This window comes from Perca flavescens, chromosome 11 (genome assembly GCF_004354835.1).
Source record: "Perca flavescens isolate YP-PL-M2 chromosome 11, PFLA_1.0, whole genome shotgun sequence".
NCBI lineage: Eukaryota > Metazoa > Chordata > Actinopteri > Perciformes > Percidae > Perca > Perca flavescens.
The window spans coordinates 9363218-9390017 of record NC_041341.1 but is presented as its reverse complement, the minus strand read 5'-3'; the positions used below and the strand labels follow the sequence as shown (position 1 = coordinate 9390017).

The 26800-nt window shown below is 41.9% G+C and overlaps 1 protein-coding gene across 4 annotated transcripts in view; it reads left to right on the top strand.

The window, feature by feature from the left end:
* raph1a (Ras association (RalGDS/AF-6) and pleckstrin homology domains 1a) overlaps window positions 1–26800 on the top strand; it is an 89399-nt gene that overhangs the window by 33202 nt on the left and 29397 nt on the right. For 2 of the 4 annotated variants that reach the window (XM_028591812.1, XM_028591809.1), the window contains exons 2-8: window positions 1124–1188; window positions 15165–15296; window positions 15401–15509; window positions 17193–17332; window positions 18860–19099; window positions 19257–19409; window positions 21163–21342. In XM_028591812.1, coding sequence (XP_028447613.1) covers window positions 15165–15296; window positions 15401–15509; window positions 17193–17332; window positions 18860–19099; window positions 19257–19409; window positions 21163–21342 — 954 coding nt within the window. In that variant the 5' untranslated portion in view covers window positions 1124–1188. Of the gene's footprint in view, window positions 1–1123; window positions 1189–15164; window positions 15306–15400; window positions 15510–17192; window positions 17333–18859; window positions 19100–19256; window positions 19410–21162; window positions 21343–26800 lie in introns of all 4 variants that reach the window. The other 2 variants (XM_028591810.1, XM_028591808.1) reach the window with 1 other exon arrangement.

The window sequence follows — 26800 nt, the reverse complement described above, 5'->3', positions numbered from 1 at the left end:
AGTCATTTTTTATGCTTATTCATGCTTAATTACTCATTTCCAAGAAACTTCTGAGTACATTTATGGTAAATACAAGATTTAAAGTGGTGCTTTTGCAGGATTAATTGTGGAGAAACTCAGTTTTACAGATGGTTAATTAACTACATTTATATTGTGCTTTTCTAGTCTTAACCACCTCTCAAAGCGCACAGCTCTGTCAATTAAATCAACTAATCGATTAGTCGACAAAATCCTATAAGTGTTAGTCGAATAAGAATTTCTTTAGTCGAGGACAGCCCTAGTACCAATATGACTCTCTTGTTAAAAAAATTAAAAAGTGCAAAAAAACCCACTGTGCAGTCAACACAGCTGTCTAGGCGCCGGTAGCTAGCTAACGTTAACGTTAGCTACTAACACGAACAAACTGCACGGAAAGCTAAGATAGTTAGCTAGCACCACCGAAGTGCGCAGAGCTCAAGCTACACAACACGCTACGCAAACATGAAACTAATTTAGCCAACGTTGGTACTACGTGTTATTGGAGTGACAATGGGGTGCCTCCGTTTCAGATGCTCCCACATTGCTGTTGTGCTGGTGTGGTATGCCAACTCAATTTGGCAAAGAGCGCAAATAACGACACCTTTTACGTTTGGGACTAAATTTGAAGTATTCCCATACCTTCGATGAATTAGGGCGAGCTGTTTTTTTAGGACTCCATTCCGCAATGTTTTGGTCTCCCACGTGTGGCGAGCTGTGGCGAAGCGTCGACGCAGAAATATGACGTCTGTGACAGTAAACCGAACATCTTTTGAGTTGTGGACAAAACAAGACATTTGAGGACGTCATCTTGGGCTTTTTGGGAAACACTGATCCACATTTTTCGCCATTTTCTGACATTTTATAGACCAAACAACTAATCGATTAATCAAGAAAACAACCGACAGATTAATCAACGATGAAAATAATCGTTAGTTGCAGCCCTACAATCCCGAATACATGTGGGTATCAGCCTTACTAAAGCCAGTTGTAAAGTGTGGTTTTCATATAGTGCTGTCAGCAGGAAGGCGTGCGTCTGCTTCTCTGGAAAGGAAATGTGATCATGTATAATAATACATTTTCTCTCTGTGTGTGTGTCTCTCTGCAGGGTGATTGAAGTCCTCCTCTCTGTTCTGTGTTGGAGCTGGACTGAGCAGTGTTAGCAGACCAAAGGTAAACACAATAAAACCACACTTATCGTTTTGTGTCTCATTGTCACTTGCGAAAAAGTTCAGTTCTGTGTCTTCTGCTTGATTGTATGATGTCGTGTACTCTGTACACGCCCTGTATGTGTCGTCTTTGCGCTGTATGGGACGGATCGACTCTGCTCCATTCACTTTTTTGGTACCAATACTCTATCGGTCTCTCTCTTTCTGTTTTCCACTGTGGATAGGATCCCCTCAGTGTAGGAAGGATTCTCAGCTGATCGCCAATGCAACCCTCTCTAAATCCTTTCACGGGCAACAAACTGCAGTCTGCAATTCGTTAGTCTCGCTTTGCCAAACCTTCCTCCACCGCAGCGCTGTGGAGGAGGGTCTGGCGAGTCCACACAACCGGGATGGGAAAAACCGTGCTCTGGTTTATTGGCATTTCTTTACCATTACCAATCACAATTGCCTTGGGCGGTGCTAAGCGCCATACGGAGCCACGGTGCCTCTGCAAAATAGCCTTGGGAAAGAACTTGTTTTGGTGGAACGTGTGTACGTTCAAAAGTAGTTTTAGTCGTGCAACAGAAAACTCAGATTGGACAGATAGTCTAGCTAGCTGTCTGGATTTCCCCTGCAGAGATCTGAGGAGCAGTTAACCATAGTCCTCAGAAATCCACCGAAGTTTAGAGTGCCAACACAAAGGAAGCCCAAGGCAACAGATATCGGGCCTAAATGAGTAAAATCCGGCGGAATTTCCGTCGGCAATGGAGCAATCCCAGAAGTGGAATGTCAAGAATATCGACCTGGCTGCAAAAGCCTGGTGGAAAGCCTGACACAATATATAGTGATAGTATATAATGACATGTTTAAAGCTATAGTGTGTAATTTCTGCCGCCCCCTTGAGGAATTTTAAGTAATGACAACAAAACTGTCACCGTCCTCCACACAGTTGCTAGTAGCCAAGGAGGACACGGAGGATTAAAAAAACATGGACTCCTCAGAAGAGGTCATTATCGTCACTCAAGTTTCTGCGCGGGAAAATCACCGGACGCCACAATCTTCTGAACATAGTCATACTGAGAAATACCGAGAGATTTGTGTGGAGCTCATTAATATCAAAAAGTTACGCACTAAAGCTTTAACAATCATGTAAAGTATGGGCAGTGGGCATAGTGTTCAAATATCCACATACTGTTGACTGTATTTGGTAATGTTTCCAAAATGTTACGATTGCTACTGTTGCTACCACTATTACTGTATTTACGACTGGTTCCAGACCACCTTTCTCGCTGTCCTGTTTCAGTTCTTGGCTGTAATGTTATTTTTAAACTGGTCTTTGGGGTCTGGAAGAGTTTTAGCGGACATCTGGCTCCGACATACTGTATTCATAGTTGAGGCATACCCAAAGTACAGCATGTTTTTTTATTAACATCCTGTATATCACTTATTCTCTTTAAGTCAAACAAAGCAGACAAAAAGACACAGGCCAGCAATCATCTGATGGTTAGAAAGATATGTAGAGGTTTCCAAAATAAATGTTCTTGTATGGTAGCTTTCATGACAATTAATCACCCCGTCTCTTATGGGCTTCTGAGTTCTTTTCGCTCGTGTTCCTTCCCTGTTGAGATCTGTGGAAAACTACATGTCTCTGTGGCAAGAGGCACCCATATACCATATACCCATATACGTGGGTAAACGTTGGAACGTTTACCCACAGCCAACTCCTGAGAGCCAGAATTATAAATCTGTGGTCAGCGCATACTAAATCCTGGATAGTTAAAACATGTCATTTTAGATAACTGCCTGAAAGAGTTTGGTATAAATAGTGGAAAGTGACATGATACCCATTTTGTGTTGGGATTTTTTCTTTTTTGTCTGTGCTGTCTCCTAAAATACCATCAGAATATAAATTCTAATAGTGACCAAATAATTGCTTTGATTGCCCAAAAATGAAGTGCATTATATGTATAAATATCTATAGAATAAGTAGGAGCCCATACTGAAGACTCAGTCGACTTGGAAAATTCAGATTTAGATACAACCATACTCCAACATGACACTTACTATTTCTAAGCTCATAAATGAAATTTCAGCTCAAAAATAATCTACTTTCATTTATGTATTCCAACCACATACAGTGTGTGACAATTACAACTCTGGTGGGGCATTTTTGAGCTTGTAAGGAACCACCCAAAGTAGCTGAGGGCCTCCCGGAGCAACACGTGAAGTTGTGACGTAATATGGTGCGTGTGGGTCTCAGTCTCAGTCAGTATACTGTGTGTGTGTGTGTGTGTGTGTGTGTGTGTGTGTGTGTGTGTGTGTGTGTGTGTGTGTGTGTGTGTGTGTGTGTGTGTGTGTGTGTGTGTGTGTGTGTGTGTGTGTGTGTGTGTGTGTGTGTGTGTGTGTGTGTGTGTGTGTGTGTGTGTGTGTGTTCTTGTTTAACTATATTTGTGGGGTCCAAAAACTGGGAATACGGTATACTTGTGGGGTCCGGACAGCTTTGTGGGGCCAAAATGCTGGACTGCACAACATTAAAGGGCTGTTTGAGGGTTAAGACTTGGTTTTAGGGTTAGAATTAGGTTAAGGTTAGGGTAAGGGTTAAGGTTAGGCATTTAGTTGTGATTGTTAAGGTTAGGGTAAGGGGCTAGGGAATGCATTATGTCAATGACGGGTCACCACAAAGATAGTGCCACGCTGTGTGTGTTTGTGTGTGTGTGTGTGTGTGTGTGTGTGTGTGTGTGTGAGAGGTTTGGAGATGGTTTGGGAACACTTAGTTGGGAATGTTGTTTTTTTCTGCGAAGATCAGTGTGTTCAGAAACTTATGGGAGTGTGAACCAACAACCCTAAAAAAAAAAGTGTGTGTGAGATGCCCTGTTATCATTCAGTCTTGGAGTGCGTTAAGCTGGACACACACACAGCTGCAGAGTGTGTGGTTGTGGGTATTTGTGAAGGAGTGGCTCGTGTTCCTGCATTTATTATAAGGAGCTGTAAAGGTTTGGCAACATATGTCACGCAGCACGCTAAAAATAAATCAAGTCATTTTTAATCATGATAAAAGCAAAGTTCATCCATGCGTCTTCCTAAAATAGGCGGCGCTCGAAGCTTAGTGATGTTGTGACTACTTGCGGGGCTAGTTGGTGAACTACTGTAGCCGGTGAGCTAAACGCTAGCACGCTTGCAAACCGGGAACGTGCACGCTCGATAGCTCGGTTGCTAAAGAGACAATACGTTCATGCAGTTTATTCAAGAGACTCATTTGTACCAGCGGTTCATTTCTGCTATTTGTTTGTGTGTTTCCTCCTTTTCGTGGAGCAGTCCATACTCCAACAGAGGAGGTTAACTAAAAGCGGACGGCGCAACACAGCTAATAAACTACGAAAGCTTCCTCCATTTTGGACTCTCTGGCTCTCTGTTCCCTCAAAGGTCAGCGCCGTCAAGACAGTTTGCCATTTATCAATGCCGCACATTTGCATTTTCAAAGTTCACCAAAGAAAAAACTTGACCTGAAAAATTCAAGCAGAATCCACTGGTCGTGTCCATTCAGTTGAAATCCACTGATTTAGCCGGAAGCGTTGCCCTTTTGTAAATGTTCGTTTGAGAAGGTATTTCGACCAAAAAATAAGAGTGACTCTATAATGCCAATCTTTGAACAATTCTTGCTAACCACAAAATAAACCCTTTTGATTGTTGTGACAGCTTTGCCTACTCTCTGGCACCACCCTCAGGCCAGACATGTTGGTCCCAGTGTTGGTAGGGATCTGAGAATAGCTAAGTTGTGTCTCTACTTTCCATCAATGACGTGGGGCTGCACATATAGATCAGACACACACACACACACACACACACACACACACACACACACACACACACACACACACACACACACACACACACACACACACACACAGAGAGAGAGCCTGCTTGTGTAAAATGAAATGTTTTGGTCCACAGGAGCAAACTGGCAGCAAGAGTGACTGATGTTCAACTTTAATACATCCATGGTAAATCCATTCAGTTACAGTAGAATCAACTTCCTGCCTCGTTTGTTTCTTTTGGTGCAAAAATAGAACTCATTTGTTCTGTCCCCAAATCTGTTTGTGTGTGTTTGTTTGTGTGTGTGTGGATCACATTACACAGCGGCAGCTGAGGACCCCTGGGATCTGCTGGGTTCAGCCTTGGACCTCAAACACACACACACACACACACACACACACACTGTGGCGTAATTTGGGCCACATCACATGCATACATACAAGTACATACATTTTTGTGTGTATCTCTTTTCTCATAAAAGTACACGTGCATGCGCATGTGCTTGGGCCTATGACTCAAACAGTGCCACTACCTTTAGCAGTGTACAAAACAAACCCAAAGAGAGGAACAGAAAAAAAAAAAAAAACATGTTTTACAGCCCAAATAAAATGTGGAACACTATAAACAGCTGGGGGGAGCTACCTTTGTGGCCCTGCCGTGTGTGTGTGTGTGTGTGTGTGTGTGTGTGTGTGTGTGTGTGTGTGTGTGTGTGTGTGTGTGTGTGTGTGTGTGTGTGTGTGTGTTGAAGAGAAACGCACTGAAGCAGTGTAGGTTGCAGGGCAGGTTATATTAACATAAAATTATTTTAGATTCAAATCCAGCCCAGTGTAGCTGACTAGAGTAAAATAAGTGCGTACAGTTTGTCTCAACCTCCCACGTTTTCTCTGTATTAATCTCCCTTCCTTGTATTGAGAGATGGAGGCAGATGTCGATGTGAGGCAGTGAAGAGAAGAGGAAATGATGTAATCCCTCCTGCAGGTCTCAGGGGAAGTGATATCATTGTTGCTGGATCAGCAGGCAGCTCCTCGCTGGGCCTAGGCTTCCTCTGCCTCTCTCCCTTCTTCTTCCTGTGTGATACAAACATTTCTGTTCAGCTATGACCTGAATTAACATATTAAGAATCATTTGATTGCATTCATACAGCACACATAAATGACTAAATCTGCGTTTGCTGTTTTTGCTAATTTGAAAAAAAAAAAAAAAAGTGTAAATTTCATTCCTACAATTGAGCCATTGGTAGAACTTAAAGTTCTGTAAGTTTGAACATTCCTCAGAATCGTGTGTGTGTAACGAGAGTACTTTGGTGCTTTGGGGTTGAAGAGGTCAACAAATGTGGCAAGCCTGACAGCTGCAACGGAGCTGGCCCCTGAAATGTATTTAAATCCGCAAGAAGGGCAAAGATAAACGTCAGAATCTCAGGCAAAACTTGTTGTCCCGTGTTTTCTCATCTAAGCAGCCCACACAAAACTGACTGTTATTTCAGTTTGTTTGTGGGTTGGTGGGCACTCCAGCAATGCAACAGCTGACAACGCATTCTCGTGAATGGGTTTGCATTAGAGATGGCCCAATACCATTTTTTGCTTCCCGATACCTGAACTTGCGTATCGGCCGATACCGAGTACTGACGAAAGTTAAGACACCGAAACGACTAGTTAAGTTTAGGAAAAAGATCGTGGTTTGGATTAAAACCCTCCCGAGGAACACGCATTTCCAGGGTCAAAGTCTTGTTTTCCCCGGGTAATCTAACTCCGCTCCTTGGCTTGAATGTCCTGTGTTTTAACGCTTTTCGACCGTATGATTCGTGAGAACAGGCTGACTCCAGATGCCCAAAATGTATGTGCACAAGCACTGAAAAAAAAGTGAGTGTCCCCTTTTAAAGTGACATACCTGTCAACATAGCTGTGATGGAATGGAATTAGGGAGAAGTGATGGAAAATCTGCCGAAACGAGGGTAACCCTGATGCATGCTGTCATCCAGTATGATCGCCACAATATACTGTATACATGTCGCCGAAGACAAAATAGTTGGTTAAGATGGAGATGGACGGTGGATAAAAGATGTACATTTTGTTTTTTTGTAATTTCAGAAGTGTGGTTATTCTTGTTCTAAATCAGGTTGATGAACGAACTCGCAAACTCTTGAACTCCGGTTGTGGAACTTCCTCGAAGTCCGCTCTTACCTTGTCTAGCTTACACCGACGCGTTCAGTGCCTTGGCTGATTTCCAGACTAGAGCAGGACGTGAGCCGAGCAGAGAGTCTCCCACAACATGCGTGTTTCCTGTATGAAAGAGAGGAGCAGCAAGCATAAAACAGTTCCACTGAATCGCTGTCTAACTTGGCGGCCCTTCAGGCCTGTCTCTCTCTCTCTCTCTCTCACACACACACGGGCCAGGCCAGCTCCTGTGATTGATGGTGCAGTGTGAATATGCGTGGGCTAATCATACACGGTGAGACACACACATACACAGGCACTGTGTGTGCTTTATTCACAGCGTCTAGTTGAGCGTGAACGATGACATTAAAAGTTAAAAGTCTGTGTGGAAATGAAATGAAACATGTTGTAGTAAAGCCATCTATTTCCGTTTACTTTGTTTGCTCTCTAATGTCGGATGGGATTGCCTTCATTGCTACCAAGGGGAATTTATTTCTTTATAAGACAGAATTGTGCCCTTAAAGCGCCAAAATGCAACCTAGGGTCTTTTTGTGAATGTACCAGAGTCAAACTTTAGTTTTAAAAGCATATTTAGGACAGAATCGCCAATTTTAAGATTTAACGTATTTTTGTTTTTCGGTCAAATGGCCTTTTGAATGGGAGTGCAAGGGCACTTTTATGCTAGCCTCAAAATAGCTATTTTTAAAACACTAAGAAGGCTCGACACGACATGAAACTTTGCTCCAAGTATCACCAGGGGCTCTACACCTTAACGAAAGCGTTGACAACATTGTTTGTGTACCCAGAGTTTACTAAAAAAGGTTTTGAACAACTCACCGTGGCTCTTGTTGTTTCCGGCCGCTACCGCCCCGGCAGTCAAAACGAGTCGATATGCGAATGAACGGACTCCATAGGAGGCTCCTTTTTCAACTACAAGGTCAATATTGTTTGCAACGACAAAACAAGAAATAATCCGTGCATTTATATGGAACTAAGCTTTAGGAGCTTTCCGTCTTTACTCTCCTCCCTGTTAACGTTGCATTCGGAAATCGACTGTTTTTGACTGACAAAATGGCTGCGGCCGGAAACAACAAGAGCTCAAGGGGGTAAGCTTCGCTTCAGAACGTGAACCTCCGATGGCGCCATTTTGTTGCTACAAAGCGATCACCTCTTGTTAGCATTTCACTGACCGCCATTTTTTTTTTTACGTCACTTGACTGTGAAAAACTTTACATCTGAAGCGTTTAAAGACTCTATTTGTCAGTTTGTTTATTTATAAAGAAACACAACAATGTATAAAAGGCTCCATTACCTTGTACCTCACGTTATGTCTCCGTAGCAGACGTTTTTATAAAAATAAGCTAACGATTGTGTCATAACCAAGTGACCTACTGTCGCACAGTAGAGGAATTAACGTACAGTACAGGAGAAGCTCGCAGGCAGTTTCGACTTACATTAGCTGTTTAGGTTTAATTACTAATGTTAACTAGCATGTTAGTTAGCAATAATTAGCCTGTGCCCATGTTATCTCCTTACATACAGTATACCTACACTCTCCGTCTCTGTAAGATTGGGAATGATTGAGATTTCTCTTGGCACAGCTACCAGAAGACTTACAACTTTCAGACAGGTTGCTCACGTCACATCTACGTTGTCTCTGTCAGTTGGAGGCTGCTCAGTTAAGCAAGAGATCACCGGAAAAGTGCTTCTAATAGCCTTCACTGGTCTCCGTCCAGAGCAACGGGGTCTATTGGTCCATTATATATATGTCAATGCAAGAGCTACGGTGAGTTGTTTAAAACCTTTTTTAGTAAACTCTGGGTACACAAACAATGTTGTCAATGCTTTCGTTAAGGTGTAGAGCCCCTGGTGATACTTGGAGCAAAGTTTTATGTTGTGTCGAGCCTTCTCAGTGTTTTAAAAATAGCTATTTTGAGGCTAGCATGAAAGTGCCCCTACCACTCGCATTCAAAAGGCCATTTGACCGAAAAACGAGAATATGGTACATCTTAAAAGTGGTACTCTGGTACATTCACAAAAAGACCCTAGGTTGCATTTTGGCGAGAGCTACGCTTTGAAGCTTCCCTTGAGACAAACTAAAGAACCGAGGAATTGAAAGGAAATGTTTTTTCATAATTTTACAAAGTCTTTGCATGGTCAGTCATTGCATGCAGCGTGTGAAAGACAGACAGAAACATCTCAACTTGCTGTCTGGATTCACTCATTGCTTTTTTTCCTCTCCGGATCTGATTTATAGCTTCACTTCACAAAAACCCAACAACCCTAAAAATACTGTGTGTGTGTGTGTGTGTGTGTGTGTGTGTGTGTGTGTGTGTGTGTGTGTGTGTGTGTGTGTGTGTGTGTGTGTGTGTGTGTGTGTGTGTGTGTGTGTGTGTGTGTGTGTGTGTGTGTGCGCTGATATAGAGCCGTGGGAACGGGCCACATTGAATGAAGGAACTTTAAAGCCTTTTTCTGTTTTTGTCGTTTTGTTGTGGCGGTGGACCAGTTGAGGCTGTGTGTTGGGCTGTGGGAAACTGGGAGCTGCCCAGTACAGATGGAGTGTGTTGCTCAAAGGCACTAAAGCAGCAGCTGTTGGTGGGGGTCAAGAGGGAGGAGAAACTGTTGGCAACAGTGCAGCTTTCTTTGAAGTTTAGGTTTTTCTGAACTCTTTCTATCGTTTCTTGTCTCCTCCCATCTCCTCGTCCCTCTTCTTTCCTTTCCTTTTCCATCTCCTATTGTCTCCTTTGCTCCTCTACACTTGTCTCCTATTGTCTTTTCTTTCCTGTCTCCTCTCCACTTATCTCCTCTTCTTTGCCTCCTCATTTCCTTTCCTCTATTCTCCTCTATCTACTCTCCTATTGTCTCCTCTCTTTTCTTCTCCTCATTTCTTCTCCTCTCAAGTTCAATGCTCCGTCCTTGCTACAAGAAGTACACTGTGTACTTCTTACTCCCTCTGATTAAAACAGAGGAGCGTTAAGTAAGGGAGAGGAGAGAGAAAGGTAAAATAAGAGAGTAAGGGAGAAGAGAAAGTGGGAGGCAAGGAAAGTCATAGACGAGGAAGTAATAGACACGGAGGAAGGGAGATAAATGAGTGGAAAGAAAGCAGGAGGAATGAAGGATGGGAGTATGATTGCATGGTTTCAGTGTGACAGACAGGAGGAGTGTGGCTGCAGCAGCAAAGTAATTACTGTTTACTTTGGAGACACACACACACACACACACACACGCTCAGCACTTATAGCCCATCACTATGCATGGTGCCTCGGCTCTGTTTGACAGAGAACAGAGTTTGACAGAGTGCTGGTTTTAAGACTCATCTGGCAGTGCATTCAACTGCTGTCTAGATACAAACCATAATACAGAGATGGCTACATTCATGTGATCTTTTTTCAAGTGTCCAAGGTTTGTTTTTTTTGTTTTTTTCTCGTGGTATGGTTTTCTGACAGTAACATGTGTTACTGTGAGTGTCCATGAATACACCAAGGAGGTCTCAAGATAGAAATAGATGTTGCTGTGATAAATGATCTATCTGCTGCATGTGTTGACTCTCTCTGCAACTCAATTGCTTTTTTTTATTTATTTCTTTTTATACACCTTGGTGGAAGGGAGTAGCATGGGCCAAGAAAAAAAAAAACTACATTTTGGAGTGGATCCGGATCACGGGGCGGATACTGAAATTCTTTTTCACTTTCGTTCGTTACACATTGCAAGTTAGGACGTTTGTGCTGCATTCGTGTGGTGTCGGAACATTGGGAGATGCCTTGGTAGAAGTCTGCGCTCTCCCAGTGCCTTTCTAGTTTATTTCTTTGTATGTATTTTTAGGTATGTAGTTGTGGGGATCTGCAGAGGTGTCTGTAGTTCTCTGCAGGGTTCAGTAGTATGAGCAAACCCCTTCCATTTGATCACATATTTATTAGCATGAAAATATTGATTAGTGCAGCTTTAAACTTTTGGTCAAATTGAACTTCTCATTGATTAAGACATGGCAACTGTGAACCAGGATATCTTGACAAGAGAACCTTGTATCAGCACAGTTATGTAGAAGGATGAAAAATAAAGAGATTTAAATGATCACGTATCCCATACACACATACAGAGCCGTATGGATTGTGGAGCTGGAAAAATGCATCAATTTCATGACCGTTTTATTGATTTATGTGGTTGGAAGCAGATTTGTGCTGAGCAGTTGTTGTCGTTAGAGATGAGGCTCCTTTCGAGGAGGCAGCCGAGTTCAGACGCGACGTGAAGTGAATTTCCTGCAAAGCAAAAAAGGTTGATTTGTTGGCCTGCGTCTAACCTTCGCCTGCGTAGAAACATCAGATTGTTGTACAAGAGTGCAGCTGTGATCTCTCAGCGGTCCCCAAACCCCACACGCACACACACACACACACACTCCAGTCTAAATGACAGACCTTGCTAACCACAGGGATCTAATTGTAGCACCGCTCTTAAGTGTGTGTGTGTGTGTGTGTGTGTGTGTGTGTGTGTGTACACAGTGTGTTTGTATGTGGGTATGTGACATTCTGCTCTTTAATCTTGTATGTGTGTGTTGGTTAGCTGTCTCACCCCAGAGAGGTAAAGTGTATGGGGGAGGAGGGGGGTGAGTGACGATAAAACTGCTACCCAGGAATAGCACGCTACGCCCTGGGCAATACTCTGGGGGTCCCCTGGGTGGAGATCTGAAGGAAAAGGAGGAAGTGAGGAGAGAAGGGAGAACTAGAGCACACAGAGATTGGTGGTGAGATGGGAGAGAGACGAAGGGATTGAGGGGTGATGAGGCAGAGAGAATGATTATGGATTCGATCATAGCAACGCTCATTTTATACATTTTTATTCTGATCTGCTGCAAAATGTATTGGGTTCTTCCTTGGCCCATGCTACGCTACACCCTTCTACCAAGTTACATGAAAATTGAGCCAGTAGTTTTACCCTTTATCCTGCTGACAGACCGCAAACCCAACCGAAAACATAACCTCCTTGGCGGAGTTAATTACAGCCAGGTGACCGTTAGCTTAGCTTAGCACAAAGACTGGAGTTTTCAAAAATTCTCACGGTGATGACAAAACACAGTCTGGCAGATAATCCCCCTTAAACCTCATGTTGTCCTCAGGTCAAATTTGACCTGTTTTCAACGTTTCGAAAATATGGGACGTCTAAATAAGCGCTGAAAATGTAAAAAAGCAACAGAAGCAATGAAAAAAAACTGTCAAAAACACTGAAAGAAGACGTACAAACTTTAGAAAAAGGGTCTAAAACGTCAGAAAAAGTGCCCAAAATAGTGAACAAGTCACAAAAATGTCAGGGAAAGGCCATGAAAATGTTGAAAAAAGTGACCAAAGCATTGAGAAAAAAACCCCACAAAAACAGTGAAGAAAAAGAAAAGACAACACAAGGGTTAAAGCAACACTAAAGAACTTTTCTCACTTCGGTCCCCCTACAGGTCGGAAGCAGAATTGTCCATTACATCACATTGTCCAGTTCATTCGAACTACAGATCGGTTACCCGATCTGGCAAACTTGCATAATGTAATGTAATGGACAATTCCACTTCAACCTGTAGGCGGACCGAAGCGGGAAACGTTCTCTAGTGTTGCTTTAAAACTATAACTTGTTGTTTTTACACTTCAGTTTCTACAGGTAGGCTCGCAGTTTCCCCCTGTATCTAGTCTTTATGCTAAGCTAAGCTAAAAGTCTCCTGGCTGTAGCTTCATATAATTTATAAGAGTGGTATTGACCTTTTCATCTAACTCTCAGGAAGAAAGGGAATCAGCATATTTCCCAAAATGTATTCTTAAACAGTATTCTTTTAACACTACATTTAAGTTAATTTGTGGCTTTATCTTCATGTTCATTTACAGGGTGCAGTGTTTAATTTTCATGCACTAAAAAAAAATACAAATATATATATATATATATATATATATATATATATATATATATATATTTCACAGTTTATAAATCCGTTCGTGTATTACATCATGTGCAGAGTTAGAAACTGTTTGCTACCGGTTGTCAACACAGAAGAATTAGACTGCTGCTGGGTGTCTTTGTCTCCGCTATTTATTTTCATAACAAGTATGTTGACTTGTTCTAGTTACATAAACACTTTATTCACACACACACACACACACACACACACACACACACACACACACACACACACACACGTGCGCGCACTCTGTTTTAATCTCTCCTAACCTTTGTCCTGTATTTCCTTGTCATGCCTCTTGTATTCTTTTGTTAGTTATTATTATGAGTATTATTTTTAGACTGTGGAACAGACCACTCTGTCTTTCTCCAAATAGAGTCAAGAAGTCAAATAGATTTATTGAACTTGTGTGTCTTCAGGATTTTCCATTTAAGTCTTTGTGTTCAACATCATTTTCTTTTCTTTTTAGCTCAGTACAAAACCAATATGGCCGCACAATTCCAGAAATATGCAGAATAATGATCCTGATAGTTTGCTGGCTGCAGTGTTCTTTGCACTCCACAATATAAAAGTGTCCACCAGTCATAGTGTACTTCCTGGGGGCATGCATGCACTCTGTAAATTGGTCTTTTGATTTTGGTACTTGTTGTGAAAGAGGTCACGTGCCAATGGTGCTCAGATAAGAGGGTCACCAACATTATTTGGAACTGTCAACTGTGGATCATAAATATTATAACATTTTTGGGGAATCTGGGGAATGGTTTTTAAATATTTGTTTTACTGGAACAAAGTGTTGCGTGGAAGGATGGACCGATGTCTCTGCTCAGCTCTTATGTCTGCCCCTGGCTCTTCTGAAGAGCTATTAAAAAGTACTTAAAATGTCTTCAAGTCATATTAAGAAGTGTTGCATGCTTTAATGGGTCATGTCACTTTTCAGGGAAACAAATTCAATCTGCATCTCGTTGGATTTACTGAATACAGCTGGACTTTGTCTCTTTAACTGCCGAATCCCTGCTGTCATATCGTGATTCTGCCCATTTATTATATTTAAATGCCTTTCACCAGCTGTGATCTGTCACAAACAGGCTTTTATTGTCATCTTTGAATTTTTATTACAGCTTTCAAATGTGGGCCAAGAAGCTTTAGAAAGAAGGCTTCTTATGTGGATTTCTGAAAACCTGCGGTCGACCGATTTTCGGAACTATTTGGTCCTAGTGTTACTTTTTTACATGTCACTGCCCGTAATGATGGTGACCCAGGAGTTGCAGATGACGTGAAATCAGAATTTAACAGGACTGGTTGGAGTGTAGTGCAGGCTGTTGGCCACTAGATGGAGCAGAGAAATCACACTCTGTCCTGAAACTGCAGAAGAATTAAGAATGAATCCTATGTCTGTATCTCTGTGTATCTGCGTCCCAATAAGCCTGGTTCTGTCTGAGGTTTCTGTCTGTTTAAAGGAAGTTTTTCTTTGCCGCTGTACTGGAATTTTTGGGTTAGACCTACTCTCTCTCTCTGTAAAGTGCTAAAACATTGTACAAACATTATAAAGTTGAAAAAGTTGTATTAAGAACCCTAGGATATGAGGATAAAGAGAGATGATTGTGAGGGTGGGTGAGGAGGATAATGGGTTGTTTGGTGCAAAATGTAACAACTGTTTGGTAGGTGTTTAAAATGAAATATATATTTAAGGACAGTATATTTATCTTGCTGTGAATGTATAATATAAAAGATATGATACATACACAAAATAAATAATATTTACAGGACCTATTTAAAGTTGAATGAGGGGTGGGGAAAATAAGCGTTGGCTTCCTCCCGCTCCTTTTCGAACAGATTGAACACATTGTTTGTAACACTTATAGATATTGTTTTTTTCTTTTAGTGTGTTGCGACTCACTTACTGTGTTTTTATATTTTATTTTTTGGATTGTTGGAGCAGAAGATGCAAGAAAATGTTCCGTGTGAACAGACAAAGTTTTATCTTAACTTAACTTCTGTTATGATATGACTCTAAATAAACAGTTGAATTGAAGAATTAACCAGTGTCTCTTTCTTTCTCTTCCCCTCTTCTGTCTTCGTCTCTCCCTCCTCCTCTCCTCTCTTCAGATGGATCAGTTGTCAGACGAGGAGGTGGAGGTCAGGGATGAGGAGGAAGATGAGGAGGACAGCGATAAGGACGACCAGGACCTGGATAAGATGTTTGGAGCCTGGCTGGGAGAGCTGGACAAACTCACGCAGGTACACAAAGTAAGGGAGCTCCACAGATGATCTGCATGGAATATATCACATTGCAGATTTTCTATCTATTGTGATACAAATGTTATAATATTGTGTCTGTTCAGAGTCTGGATGATGGTCGCCCGGAGCAACCGCCTCAGCAGGAAGCTCCCCTCAGACAAGAGACCAACATGGCCAACTTCTCCTACAGATTCTCCATCTACAACATCAACGGTTCCGACACTTTTATTCCATTGCAGTTTGATTTGGAACATTTGCACCCCGCAAAAGAAAACAAACGCATCAAGTAATAAATGAAGTTGACTGTTCACACAATCCAGTAACGTGAGCTGTTTAAATTAGCTGGATACATGGTTAACCGTAATTTGCTCGTGTGCAGGGTGCAACTTGTATTTTTTATCATGCGCAACAAAACGTGCAAGAATGAAATCCCCCTTCCAATACCATGGATATAGAGCCAATCGGCCGGCCATGCCAAAACACTTCAATATCCAATGGAAAATAATCTCAAAATGAAATAGCACAACTTCGTCGTTGGATTAAACCCATCCGGAGAGATAAGGTTACATTTGTGCGTTGCTGAGTTAACTAACTAGCCTCCTTACTAAGTGTAGTGGCAATCTGTCCACAAAAAATGCCACTGCAGGGAATTTGAAACCATTTCCAACTCTTGCTGTTGCAAAAAATGAGGTCCGCCATCGCCGTATAGTTAATTCTTTATTGTAGAAATGTATTTAAAAACACATACAAAAAACTGACTTGCAAGATTAAAAACGAACAGACGAGATCTAAAAACCGTCACTATTGCACAGCTGAGGTTGAAAAACTGTGTGGCTTCCCAGACTAGATTCTCCCTCTGGCTCACCTGTGATTCCCTTACTACCCGGGCTAATTAGCACATACACACAGGTGCGCAGGTGACGTAACGATCAAACCATTCACACAAACCCACCACCCACACACACACTATCCATGCACACACACACATCCAAATTGGCTGCAACACTAAGCTAGCTTCATTTCAAACACTATGTTGTGGCTCACAACGGCTCCGATATCCTCAAGAGTCTATTGATTATTCATTGACAGATCCGACATCACATATTGGGGCGTGGCCAGAAGCACAACACGATTGATAATTTGAACTCATAACACAGCAGAGTTCACTATGCAGCGAAAGAAAATACTTTCACCCAGGAAACGCTTGTTGGTTCCTCAGATGCGTTTGAATCCAAATCCAATCTTTTGCCTAAACTTAACGAGTCGCTTTGGTGCCTAAACGTTAACGCTCACCGCCACGCTCACTTTTTCCGGCTCGACACAACTACCACGGCCCCTGAAAGGACAGTCATCTGGCGCTGCCTGTAGCCGGAGCGCAGTCGCCTATTGGCGTTCACGTTACAGCGCTTTACTTGAAAATACTATACTATTTTAGGTATATCATATGTGTTCTGTTGGTGAAGTAACATTGATCAGTATATTTTGTCCACCGGGCATAAAAATAATTGAGCAAAGGCAGGGATATGTACTGTAGACTAGAAAGGGGGTAAATCCCACACCTCCACCCCAGGCAAATTACACCCTGACCGCGTGCACTTCGTCCTCAGCAATCCCACCAATCGGACCCAAAACGTCCCAGTTAGAGAGGAAATGCTGTAAACATATTCTTTGTAAATCTTCACAATCATTCTCTGAAAGAACCAAGCAGGTCCAAATTTTTCTTCAAAACTTGCCAATTTCACCGCGTAGCTTGAAGTTTGTTGTTGTTTCCCGACGCGAAGGGATTTTGAGAACGCGATGTCATCCTGGGAATGTATATTTCCCCTTGATCCAGACTAGAGTCTCTCTCTCTCTCTCTCCTCCACGTCTCACACACTGATGTTTCTGTGTCTGCAGAGGCGTTGAACCAGGGGAAGAACGTGGACCTCGACGCTCTCATGGCAGATCTCTGCTCGATCGAACAGGAACTCAGCACCGTCAACACCAAACCCAACAGCGCCGGCAGCATGGCTCGCCTGGGGTTGACCGACACCAAGGTACACACATACGGACGTCTTTGAGTCTTGTGTTTAAATGTATCCATCTGTTGTTGAGTGTCTTTTAATTATCTGTTAAGTTGTATGTATTTTCAAGGCCTATTTAAGGACAGACATTGCACATTGGCTTAGGCTATAAATGTTGTAGTGTGTGGTTTATGCCACACACTAGTCCTTATACAAATCAACATTACAGGTCCCATGGCATGAAAATTTCACTTTATGAGGTTTTTTAACATTAATATGAGATCCCCCAGCCTGCCTATGGTCCCCCAGTGGCTAGAAATGGTGATAGGTGTAAACTGAGCCCTGGGTATCCTGCTCTGCCTTTGAGAAAATGAAAGCTCAGATGGGCCGATCAGGTATCTGCTTGTTATGAAGTCATAAGGAGCAAGGTTACCTCCCCTTTCTCTGCTTTGCCCGCCCAGAGAATTTGGCCCACCCATGAGAGAGAGAGACATCATGGCTTTCGAAGAAGCAAAGTGGCAGTTGGTCAAGGCCATACCCCCACCCTCCACCTTGACCCCCCCTTTCTCCTCCTCAATAGCTACAGACACAGAAATGGCACATCCTAAGGAAAGCTCATTGTGGGACTGGCTCATGGCTGTAATTCTGCACCAAGGCTGAATTTTGGGAAAGAGACTTCAGATACAGTATTAGGGGACCACTAAGGTCTATATAAAAGAGACTTCAGATACAGTATTAGGGGACCACTAAGGTCTATATAAAAGAGACTTCAGATACAGTATTAGGGGACCACTAAGGCCTATATAAAAGAGACTTCAGATACAGGATTAGGGGACCACTAAGGTCTATATAAAAGAGACTTCAGATACAGTATTAGGGGACCACTAAGGTCTATATAAAAGAGACTTCAGATACAGTATTAGGGGACCACTAAGGTCTATATAAAAGAGACTTCAGATACAGTATTAGGGGACCACTAAGGTCTATATAAAAGAGACTTTAGATACAGTATTAGGGGACCACTAAGGTCTATATAAAAGAGACTTCAGATACAGTATTAGGGGACCACTAAGGTCTATATAAAAGAGACTTCAGATACAGTATTAGGGGACCACTAAGGTCTATATAAAAGAGACTTCAGATACAGTATTAGGGGACCACTAAGGTCTATATAAAAGCATCCAAAGAGAACCATGTCAAATAAATGCAGAATTATCACCCACAAAATTCCATATTTTCATGAATCGATGCGGATGGTCACCCTTTACATCGGTCCGTCTGGTTTTACAAATATTTTTCAACCGTGACAAGCCGATTTCAGCTGACTTGGTCGGAGGGTAAATAGTCGATAACAATAAAATGTCGTCCAATAAGCCTTTGTATTTCTTTTCCAGAGAGAAGCAATGGTTTTGGACATTGAAGGTTTTTTTTTTTTTGCCTGACAGCGACGATATCTGACAGTGTACATAAGAGAAGAAGGATTAGTCTTGGGTCTTGTTCTCATAGTGTGGCTCGCTAACTCTCACAGAGTCTAAACACACTCCTTGTTCCCGTCTCCAGGTCCGTCAGAAGCCTCCAGCAGGGCGCAGTAGCCGGCAGCAGCCAGCAGGGAGTGGCGGCGGCGGCGGTAGCAGCAGTAACAGTGTTAGCGGCGGAGGGGGCAGCAGCGGGGCGAGCAGCAGCAGCAGCAGCACCAGAGCTTCACCTGCTGGCACCATCAGAGCTCCCACCGGGCATCATGGGAGACCAGCACTGGCCTCCAACTTCAGTCTTGACGACATCACTGCCCAGCTGGAGAAGGTGTGTGCAATGTGGGAATTTATACTATATATATATATATATATATATATATATATATATATATATATATATATATATATATATATATATATATATATATATATTTGTATGATGTATGATTCCGACCTTTCCTTTCTCGCCTTCGCTCACCCGTCAGGCGTCTCTCAGTATGGATGAAGCTGCTCGTCAGACCTCCTCCCACTCCCTTAGCTCCGCCTCCTCCTATACGTCAGCCACCATGCGCCGACCCGGATCGTCTCAGCGCCAACATCGGCGCACGGGATCAGTCGGCACAGTCAGCGAACACGAGGTAAACCAAGCTTTAATGTGGCCTCGGGACTCTGGATTTGGTGTTGATTCCTTTTCACAGTTCATCAGTTACATTGTGTCCAACTGTGTTTCAACATCACAAGTTTGACTCAGAGTTTGAAAAAAAAATGTGCAGCATACTACACCCCGGCACTCAAGATCGGTCTTGAAAATAGGATTTTATTTCAATCGGTTAAGACCACAACTGCAGGGATATCACTAAATCGCCTGCTCATTGTCTAATTTGATGTCATCATTACTGTGATTGGATGTAAAACTTCCTGTTTCAAATGCAACCAATAACTTGACTAATTTCTCCTTTGAAAAGTGTTACTGTTAACCCCCTCTCCCCGACCCCCTTAACACACACTCCCAAGAAAGTGAGTGCGGGAGACAGGGGAAGCTCTGGCTATGGCACTGGTTAGGGCTGGGCGATATGGTGAATATCAAATATCACAATATTTTTGACCAAATACCTTGATATTGATACCGCAACGATATTGTAGTCTTGACTATTGGTGCTTTTATAAAATATTTACACAAGATTTTTGATAAATAATCATCAGTAATGTGGCTATAATGACTAAGTGGGTAAAGGCAAATAATAGAACAGTTACAACAGTCTGGTAAGTTCAGAAAATTACATCACTTTACTATAATGTAGTCTTTAAAAGACAACACTCACGGAATTTCGGCCAGCGAAAGTTTGCCTAGCTGCCTCGCTATGTTTACAATGAAATGCAATGTCCGAACATGCTAGCGGGTGACCTGACCAGTGTTTAAACTATCTACAGTGGTCGATTTGGCGGTGTGTGTTTGCCCTGTTTAAGTTCGTCTGACATATAAACAACAATCCGTGTTGCTACAAGCGTCAATGTTCGCCAACAAAACAAATGCACAAGTAGCCTGGCTAGCTATAGCTGCCTGGCTAGGCTACAATGAAATCCAATGTCCGAACATGCTAGCGATTAGCCTGTCGGCTAGCTGAAAACTTCGAGTGTTTTAAACTAACATATTCAGTGATCTATTTAGTAGTGTATGTGCCCTAACTAAGTTTGTGTGTCATATAAAACACAATTTGTGTTGATAGAAGTACCGATGTTTATGTAGAAACATTTTAATCACATCAAAATTTTCATGATACGGCGCTGATAACCTCCGCCATCTTGGTCAGACTTTTTTTGTAACTCCTGCCTCCAAACACAAACACGCGGACCTGATTGGTTCTCGAGTGGTCCTCATTTGAATAAAGTTAAACTTTCGTCAACTTTATTTTGCTCCCCTCGGCGATTCGCTTTCATCTCGCTCAATCAGGGCGAATTTCGTCTCCATTCAACCTCAATGAGAGCAAAGCGAAATTTCGCTGTGTGGAAACCTACCGTAATGCCATATTACAATATTACGATATCCAAAATCTAAGACAATATCTAGTCTCCTATCATAATTTCGATATAATAATATTGATATTTTGCCCAGCTCTAGCACTGGTCTGATTTTGGTCTTGACTCGGTCTCGCCCTGCCTCGGTCTTGGTCTTGACTTGGTCCCGATACACTCTGGTCTTGGTGAAGACTTGGTCTCTGTTTAGGTGGTCTGGACTACAACTCCGCTACACCATCTATCTTTACTGTAAACCTAATAGTTTGAGCTTTTCAATTGCCGTCATGTCTCCACTCCAAACGTTTTGGTTTCTCTAGATTTCGACAAACTGTCTCTTGTTTTCTGAACTGGGGCTTTTCTTCTCTTTCTCTTTAGGCTCGTTCAATCGTTCACTCGTCACGCTCCTCCGTCACCTCGGCGTCCGGGGTTTCTGTGAACTCTGCCTCGTCCATGGACTCGTTGGACAGCGTTCTTCGCTCCAATGAATCAGACGGCCAGCAGCCTTCAGTTTTGCCCTCAGCTGAAGGAGCCAGTCAAAGTCATCCCCACACGGAGGTACATGCTCACTTTTCTATAGACAAAACGAATGAATGAATGAATGAATGATGTGTATGTTTGGCTTACCCTCACTTTGCTTTTTTTCAGATACTAATGATGAATACATTATTGTTCTGTTTAAATGTGTTTAAGATTGGCACCATGTTGGAAAAAAACACCTTGGCAGACACACTCTTGATGAAGGTCCAGAGGAACTGAAATGTTAGTTTTCTTTGATAAATGGTGATGCTTAAGCAAGAGCAGAGTGCAGGATTTTCTTTTTAACAGCTGGACGGATGGTGTTTTAACTAGGGGGGTAAATCACACGTTTTATCACAATACAATATGATATTGATTCTTAAGACAGCAGCAACGGAGCAATCCCGGAATTGGAAAGTCGTGGATATAGGACTACCTTATTTATAAATCAATCCCTCTTTTGTTTCTGACCCTGGTGGCTGCTGAGGGCATTTAACCCGAAGCCTTGTAAACGCCAATGTTCAACCCAAACAAGAAACCAAAGGAGCTGCACTGGGAACACAAACCCTGTTCAGTGAGAAGGAAACTGGGTTACTGCTCCAAATTCATCCAATGCATACACAGATACTCCAGAGAGTACAGAGGCCGGCGTGAAGGAATGAATAAAATTAGAATAATGAGATGAGAGGCCAGAGTGAGTCAGCAAATGGCCACAGATGATAAACGAACAAGGGGAAGGCGATGCTGGAAACCCACAGAGAGAGAGAGAAGCAAAGAGTGACACAGACAAGAGACAAGATAGAGTAACAATACAGAGAAAGAGAAGGGGAGAGAAAACAAAGCCAGGGATTAGAGGAGAGGATGTGCTGTTCTTTGCCCAGAGCGTTGCTCCCATGAGTCCAGCTCATTAGAAACTGGGACTACTGCAGTTTGAATCACTGAGTCTTCCTCTCCTTTAGACACTCACTCTGCGTTTATTAAGGGCAGAGAACATAACATCCGAAAAGGTTTACAAAAGCATGCACATCTAGACGATGAATGCTAGGCGCTGGACTGAAGAACGTGTACTTAAAAGACAGAAAAATAGAGTTTGCACACTAGGTAATGCTCCCATGGACATATTGAATTACCAATATGTCGATGAGAGCATTACCTAGTGTGTGGACTTTATTTTTCCCTCAGTAAAATAACATCCCCATTTACTACTGATTGTCAGAGTAGCGCTGTGTCACAAATCCTAGCTTGAAATGGAACTAGGGAGGTCATTGTTTTTAGGCTACATTAGTACACAATATCCTTCGCCTTTCAACATAATGCCAAAGGAATGAGAGAAGAAAAGACAAAAGGTCACTGACGTGCTTATTGTTGGGCTTTAGGAAGGTTCAGGCACGAGGTACAATTCATATTTAAACTTGTAGTGCAGTGTCCATTCAAAACGTGTCCGTTGGGAATGGGCCGATTGAGTGGCCTCCGGTATTGCTGGAAACCCACTCATCCAAACAACGTCACACTCAACACTGCCATGAAATAGTTGCGTCCCCGAGCAATGCTAGAGTATACGTTTGCTCTGGGACCGGTCTATTTCCAGGAACATCGCTGATGCTGGAAATATTTGAGTTTGCTTTTTTTCCATTTGTTCTTGAATGTACTGTAGCAAGCGAAGGAGAGCAAGCTGTACTAGGGCTGGGCGATATGGACCAAAAGTCATATCCCGATATAGTTTGGCTGAATATCGATATATGATATATATCCCGATATTTTTTCCGCAAAGTGAGAGCAACTGTTCAGTCAAAGTCAAAGCCAAATATGACCTGTCCCAAGTAGTTTCATAGAAACCGGCTATTTCAGTGAACAAAATCAAATGAATAAATAAACCGGTTTCTTCACCTGGTTCAATGCTCAGCTGTTCAAATAACAATAAAATGTAAACATAAATACTGTATAACAGGAGTACCTTTTTTGAAATCAAAGCTCCATAAGGTTTGTTTTAGTTTTTTCCAACGTTTTAAAATGTTAAATTTTTCTTTTTCTTCTACACATTTTCAGCGCTTATTTCTACATCCCATATTTTCTGATATAGGGCTGGGTGATATAGAGAAAATGATATTCTTGACAAAATACCTCGATCGTTATTGCGGCGATATATTCTAGATTTGAAAGTTGGTGCTCTCGCAAAATATCTTCACACTTAGATTTTAGATAAATAATCATTAATAATAAAACAGCTAGAACAGTCTGGTAAGTTCAGAAAAGTACATCACTTCACTGTAATGCAGCCTTTAAAACCAGGAAAAGACACTTATGTCATATCACGATATTACGATATCCAAAATCTGAGACTATATCTAGTCTCATATCACGATATCGATATAATATCGATATATCGCCCAGCCCTAAGCTGTACCCAGCATGCCGTTCGGGCGGTGTAACCGTTAATAGGACTCCCCTCTCAATACACTACATCATATGTACATAACGCAATACTAATGAATATGTCGGATGAACGGTTGTCGAGGAAATCGAAGTACAGCCAGATGGACAGACAGACAGACAGACAGACAGACAGACAAACAGACGGACTGTCTGACAGACAGACAGACACCTTCCATTTTAGTTAGATTAGTCGTTGTGGACTCTTCTTGGGAACAAGCCTGGGGGTTTACTGCTAGCCGCCATTTTTGTCAGTTATTGGTTAGAGCTGAGGTCAGACAAGCAAGCAGCAGCTTGAGACACCTCTTCAACAAACCCAATCCAAAATCCAACTCATTTTTTGCATGATATATCAGGTGATTTGGCATTGAGCCTGCGTGGGGCCTCTGCTGCCTGATGAGCCTCAAACTGATGAACGGACAGTATCGTGAACAGAAGATGAATTATTTGAGTGAAACTGTAACTTCCAGCCCTACTACTACATACACTCATTGATGAGAAAGTCTACGTATTTACTCATGTATCATAAATGATAATAAGGTCAGATTTTTCAGCAGGAACAGGCTCTAAAGTCCACAATTGGAACCAAATTCTGTGTGCATCATGATATACAGGTACATTAGATACAGCAGATACTGAATTACACTATTTTCATTGAGCAGAATATTAAACATCCCAATCAGACTGCATATAGCAGCTTTCTCTTCTTATGAATGTATCCTAGAGGGGATCAACACACACAGGCACACACACTTTGATGTCGATCTTGGCCAAAGGGAAAAGCTGACTGTAATCATGTGCTTGCCTTTGACCTAAATATTATTTGTAATCTGTGGTTATCAAGAGAGAACTAATGCTTTCTATAAAATGGTTTCTAGTGATTGAAGCTCACACATGAGATTATTGAAGATAAGAACATGAGTGTTTGAGTGTATATTTTTTAACAACAACACTAAATGGCTATCAAAGTTCAACAATATCTCTCGTTTTTTTTTATTTTTTATTAGAGTCAATTAAAATATTAATTATGATGAAGTGGTAATTTTTGTTACAAAACAAAAATACTGGGAAATATAAAACAGATCAGAAAAGCAAACTGGATTTGGACCAAGGTCTTGTGAAATTGAAGGAACTACATTTCTGACTCTTGGCCACCCCTGACAACCACAGCACTACCTTCCACCACAAACAACTCCTTGTTTCTCAATGTCTCCCTTGCTCCAGTAAAACGGGTAGGACCCAGCAGGGCTGTATGCTGGACCCTAGTGTGCCCGGTTAGAACCTGCTCAGGGTGAAGTGGTGACTCACAGCACTGCTGCATGAGCATGCATGTGGGATTATATAAAGCTCACTGAGCCACAGATTTGTCCCCTGGAATTCACAGAAAATATGAGTAATGCAGTCAATAATATAGCAAATAAATAATTAATAAAAAACTGTCTGGTATCCTGCTGGCCTGGAGTTAAATGTGTGTGTGGGGGTGTGTGGGTGTATGTGTAGACCTCCATTCTCCTACCAGTAAACCCTGAGGCAGTAGTGACTGTATAGTTGTTTCTATTTAAATTATTTAACCTTTATTTCCCAAAGAAATGTTAACAGGGCTGTGGCCCACTTTGTGTTGTTCTACAGTATATCGAGAGAACATACTTCACTGGGAATCCGTACACTGGTTGTATCAGTGTCTATTTTTTATTTTTTTTCCTAAACAGCACAATGGACAATGTGTGAGAGCTTCCCAGTACAGTTTCTTATATCTTCTCTTGGAGAAAAAATGCAATATATGTGCGTAAATATGAAGATAAAAAAAAAAAAAAAATAGTGGTGTTTTTACATTTGATTCAACGGCAGTTCAGGTGTTAAGAGAGCTCATTAAAATCCGTAAACACAAATGTCTCATCAGAAATCAAAGAGCGAGGAGTTATTTGAAAAAAAAATTCATTTTAGATCAACATCCATTCAGGGAGAAGAAAGAAGAAGAAAAAAAACATTCAGAGTCATTTCAATTTCAACAAGAACAGCAAGTATACCAGAATGTAATGCAGCAGCATTAAAGGTCCAGTGTGTAGGAATTTCTCCCATCTAGCATTGAGATCATATATCGCAATCAACTCTCGCGCACCACGCAGTTCAATTTTCCAATATTCCAGCTACGGTAGCCTTCACGCTTTTTTCTGATGACGCTGGTCTCTGGCTCTTTTCAATATCCTTTTTCTTTTTCTGGACGAAGAAGACTCCTGTTCCTGAAATTTGGATTTTGAATACATGTGGTCCTCCATGTTTCCTTCTTCAAACTTGCCGGGGCTGGGAAGCTACGATACCCATTAGCAGCATTAGCAGCACCTGTGATTTTATCATGTGACAGCGAAAACGCGAAAGGTGGAGCAGTATGTCCTGTATGTCCCTTACAGGCTAAGGTATTTCAAGATGGAGCATGAACATGGAGCGTCTACCCCAGTTCGGTCAAACACAAATGTAAAATTTCAAGCCAATAGGAATACTTGGAATTGATGGTGGTGGTAAATATTCATGAAAAAGGACAAGTTTGTGAACGGGCAACACAGATTTTGAGAATGAACAAGCAAACCCGTTACACACTGGACCTTTTAATAGACCAGACAGCCTTGACACAAGTTGGGTTTTAAGCAAGCGGAAAGCACCACTGCTGCATGGAATGACAGTTAATGCAGCTGTTCTCCTGGCTACTAGATGTCACTTCCAAGAAAACTCAACACTTCAAATACATTTTTAGCTACTAAAGTATTAAATGAAATACTTTTGTATTTGGAGTTCAGAATTTTAGTGGCAAACATCTGCAATAAGGCTTACAAAGGGGGCTATTTGGGAAGATATTTGATTGATTGAAAGGGAGTCTTGGTCTATCACTCTCTCCCAACTTCATCTCCTCACAGGTTACGTTGTCTTTGTTCAAATTTGGATTTTCAAGATCCAGTAACTGACAAAAAAGTGCAGCGAGCAGCAAAGCCAAACCCATGGATGTATATTCTAAACGTCTATGCACGGATGTATAGACAGGGTCTTGATCAATGAAAGTGCGTATCGAGATGTC